General features: G+C 43.6%; 1 protein-coding gene across 2 annotated transcripts; it reads right to left on the bottom strand.

Annotated features, from left to right (window-relative positions):
* Positions 1-477: 477 nt before the first annotated feature.
* Positions 478-2,549, bottom strand: LOC126603825 (uncharacterized). Of its 2 annotated transcripts, XM_050270795.1 has the most exons (6): positions 2,440-2,549; positions 2,274-2,366; positions 2,057-2,165; positions 1,827-1,985; positions 1,639-1,749; positions 478-1,559 (listed from the first exon to the last, which is right to left on the bottom strand). In XM_050270795.1, the coding sequence occupies exons 3-6, from the start codon at positions 2,087-2,089 to the stop codon at positions 1,155-1,157; spliced, it is 708 nt and encodes a 235-aa protein (XP_050126752.1). In that variant the 5' UTR covers positions 2,090-2,165; positions 2,274-2,366; positions 2,440-2,549; the 3' UTR covers positions 478-1,154. The 2 variants fall into 2 exon arrangements, with proteins under 2 accessions (XP_050126752.1, XP_050126751.1); XM_050270794.1 differs by lacking the exons at positions 2,274-2,366; positions 2,440-2,549 and having other exon boundaries at positions 2,057-2,201.
* Positions 2,550-4,256: the final 1,707 nt, after the last annotated feature.

Genomic DNA, 4,256 nt, shown 5'->3' with positions numbered 1-4,256 from the left:
CTTCTACAAAAACAAAGCAGCAATTCATCATGTGGAGGTAGGAGAAATTGGGCCAGAGCAGGAGGACGACCATGATAGAGAGGAAATTGAGGTGTGTGCTGCTGAGATGACTACGCCTTTTAAACCATTGACAGTGAAAGGATTAGTTCAACCCCTCAAAGACCAGAAGATTGTGATGAACGATGGAGGCTTTGTTCCGATGAAACCTCCCAAGTATCAGAACTATTCGTTCGATCTAGCTAAAGCACCTGAGATTTATGAAGAGCTGGTGTGGGCAAGAGTGATTGTGCCCGACAGTATGAAAAAGATGCCCAAACCAGAAGAACTGAGGGGAAAGAAGTATTGCAATTTACACTATACCTTCAACCATTCTATAACCAATTGTGTCCAGTTCAGAGACTGGATACAAGACCTTATAGTGAAGGGAAAGTTGTTACTTGACAAGCCACAAGCTAGTATAATGGTTGATACCAATCCTTTCCCGGAAGCTCCTATCAACGTGATCCATCTGGTTTAGATGGAGAAGCCAGTGTCATCAATTGTTACGACAAAGGGGAAAGATGGATCTCAGGTTGTCACAACACCCTCGCCCAAATAAAGAAGAAGTAAAAAAGGGGCAAAGAGTTGCCCGAAAGAAGCTCAGACAAGGGCCAGAAGCAAAGCAAGCAAAAGAAAAGTACATGTTCATTCCACTAAGAGAGGGATTACAAGTAATCCTAGTCTAATAATTTTACATCTTCACTCAGGGTGATTATTCGAGAGTGATATGTATGCATGATTGTAAAAATCCTACTAGGTTCGGCCAGGACAGTGTGGCTATTTGCAAGCAGAGATCTAGAATGCTCTAACTCCGAGTTTATCTTCTGCACTTCTTCGATTTGATTTTCGAGGGTGTCAAGAAGAGTTGCTTGATCAGCCTTGAGAACAACTAGTTGTTCTTCTAGTTTTTAGATTTCAGAAGTCACCACTCCAATTCTTTCTTTTGTCAATGAACCATCATTCATCAACCTGTCTACCTGAGCAGAAGTACTTGATTCCTTCTCCTGGAAGCATCTTACACGATTGGCTTGTCTTTCTGCTCTCTTATGTTGGTCCCGAAGAGCCCTTAGATTCTCAAAGAAAGAGAAAAATGAATCATGTTGGGTTTTTGACAGTTAGCCAACTTTAAAAAGCTCACTCGTAACCTTTTCCAGATCATAAAGGGCCTTAAGGCTAAATGAAGTGGAGAAATCATTCCTTGCCCATTCTTGTAAAACTCGCTTCTGCTCTGGAAAACCTGAAGGTGAAGAATGTTTCGAAGATTTCAGCCTTGTCTCGAGCTGCCCGAATTTTTCAAACAGTTCGGGCAACTTAGCAGTTGGTGAAAATGGAGAAGCAGGAGGGGGATTTCGCACTTCAGTTTCCTCTAATGAAGTAGCGCCTACTGATGGGGCAGTTTTTAGCTTTCCGACCCTCTCCCTTCCATGATGAACAATCCCGGCACTCCCAATAGTTAAATGAGGTCGGGGGAGCTTTGGCTTACAAACCAAGCGAGGAGGAGAAGTTTCTTCAAGAACTTGCTGCAAAGACCAAAAGAAGATCAAATTGTTAAATATACAGTTTGAAATGAAAGGAAGTTTTTGGGAGGAAGAAATATACCTGACTAAGCCTTGAAGTCTCACAAAGAAGAGTACCAATCCTTAGCTGAGGAGAAGACTCCCTACCACTGACAGGGGAAGAAGAAACTGCGCCTGAACCTTCACCAATACCCTGGAAGTACCCAGGAAGGGCAGCAATTGTTAGTAAGCAGATGGTAAGAGAAGAACAGAAAGAAAATATCTCCTTACCAGAGTTCGACCCTGAGGAGATGAAGGAGGTTCATCAAGGGTAACTGTCAAGCAGGTGAACACCTGCAGAGTAGTTGCTTCTGAAGTCACAGGAATCTCAGGGACTATGGGTTCGTCATTTGTTCTTGTTGCCACTGATGGATTTTGTATTGAAGAAGGCTGAGGAAGAGGTAAAAAGAAGTTAATATCGAAACAATGTATGGGAAATCACTGTAAGGATGGTTACTCACCAAATTACTATCCTCATCCACGAAGTGCAACATTACTCCCGTGGATGGACCAAATTGAGAAGATGGAGTTGCCTCCAGGACAGAAGGAGAAATCGAAGGAGAACCTTGACTAGGCAAGGGGGCAGATACCCCGACATGGATGAAGAAACAAAAAGATCAGGTATTAGCCTCAGAAATTATAAAAGTTACAAAAGGTTCAAGAAGAAATGGAGTGTACCTCCGAAGGATCAACCCGGGGGGGGGAGAGGTTTGTTTCTTGAGCAAATGGTGAAGAGACCTCGGGCCGATGAAGCTTTTCGTTTCTTGCAGCCTGACTCAAGTAACCATGCTCAGGGTTTTTATGGAAACAGGAAAAACTATGCAAACATAAAAGTAGATCGTACCTCAAGTTCTTTAAGGGTGAGGTTTCGCAATTCTTCAGCCTTTTTATACATTTCAGCTCCTAAAGGTTCATCCTTGGAAGCGATGGTTGGTTTCTTTGATGCTTGAGGTCCTGTGTTCAAGAAAAACATAGGAAACTAGATAAAGAAGAAAGGTGGCAGCCTAACAAAAAGGAACACAACTCACTTGAAGATTTTTGCTTCTTTCTGCCCCCCTCAACAATTGGAGCGGGTGGATCTGAAGACTTGAGAGTTTGGACGGTTCTGGTTCTCTTACTCTTTCTAGTAGGGGTAGGAATTCGTCATTTAGTCTTAGGTGGGGATGCAGGATCAAAATCTGAGTTCTCAATCACAACTGTTTTCCTTCGCTTAGACACTTGGATGGTGGCTTCAGGCACTTCTTTTTCAGCTCCTGAATCTTCTTAAACATCCCCACCTTCTCCAGCTTCTGGCCTTTCAGCCTCTGCCGCAACTCCATGAAGAACTGCTGCATCAGCTGAGTCATCCTCGGACTCCGTAGGTACTGATTCACCATCCACTTGGGCTGCAGGGTTAAGTAAGGAAAAAGTTAAAAGGGTTTAGGAGAAGGGTTACGGAATCAAGATAAGACGAAGGAATACCTATCAGAAGAACCTGATTCTTCTCTTGAATCATCTCCTTCCAATTTTCAAGTTCGCCCGAACTGAGGTATGATTTAAGAGAAAGTTAACCGAACAGGCGATCATGAGTCTCTTTCAAGTCCCCTCCATATTTCTTGGTCCATTTTTCTTCCCACCAAGAAGAGAATAGTGAAGTGCATTCAAAATTGAGGATGATGGACTTTCGGGCAGCCTGACTCATGACTTCAAGACTACGTCGAGCAGTTCTAAAGGTTGCCTCAGAGGGAGATACTAAACGAAAGGAAGTGCCACAATGAACAGAGTCAAAAAATGGGATAGGGATGGTTTGCCTAAAGCCTAATTGCCTGCTGCAAAAGTTAGGGTGATACACCTCTAACCCTCGATCGTATCGATTGCCTCGAACTCCCCAAGCCATGTCTCTCGATTGAATGCAACTAATAAATTTTTCCCTACAAGAGGAAGTGGCATCTTCTCCAGGAGCATCTTGAAAGGCCTGGTCAGAGAACCAAGGATATCTTCTCAAAACTGACGCACCCCATTCCAGGTCTGATCAAGTCCTACATCATCGAAGCAGGCAAAGATGGAGTGATCAGTAGGAGCAGCTTCAGCTAGGATTCGGGCGGGGGCCACACCTTCTGGGAACTCTAAGTTGGCAGCCCGAAACTCTGGAAAGTACCATTGGAGCCATGTTTGTATCATCCATATGGGTCCATTCAGGTTAGTCTCAAATGGCTTACCTTGAGTCATTTCGAAGAGAATGTGGTAAAGATAAGAAAGAATGAATGGACTTGTTGCTACATCATCGAAGTTATGAAGAGTTTTCACCAAGGGGATCCATTCAACCTTCACCCCTTTAGATTTATTGGGGAAGATATTTTTGTTGAGCCAGTATAAAAGGAAATACATGTGCTCTTGATCTCTATCAGCACGGGAAGAGCCTGCTACAAAATTTTCTTTTACAAAAGGGATTAATCCCTTGAATGAGGTCTCGTAACTCTTGAAGGTTGCAGAGTTATATTCCAAGGAGAGGAATGATGTGGATGAACCTGAGCTTTCAGCAATTGAGGGGAGAGCCCAGTCTTGAGTAACGTCTACTATCCTGCCCGATGGCCTTAGCCCGAAGACTTGAGCCATATCTAGAATAGTCGGAGACATGGGACCCATGCGAAAGTCAAAAGTGTTTGTGCCCGAATTCTAGAA

Source organism: Malus sylvestris, chromosome 15 (genome assembly GCF_916048215.2).
Source record: "Malus sylvestris chromosome 15, drMalSylv7.2, whole genome shotgun sequence".
NCBI lineage: Eukaryota > Viridiplantae > Streptophyta > Magnoliopsida > Rosales > Rosaceae > Malus > Malus sylvestris.
Note: the sequence above shows the minus strand (reverse complement) of the source record. Positions and strands in the feature narration are given on the sequence as shown.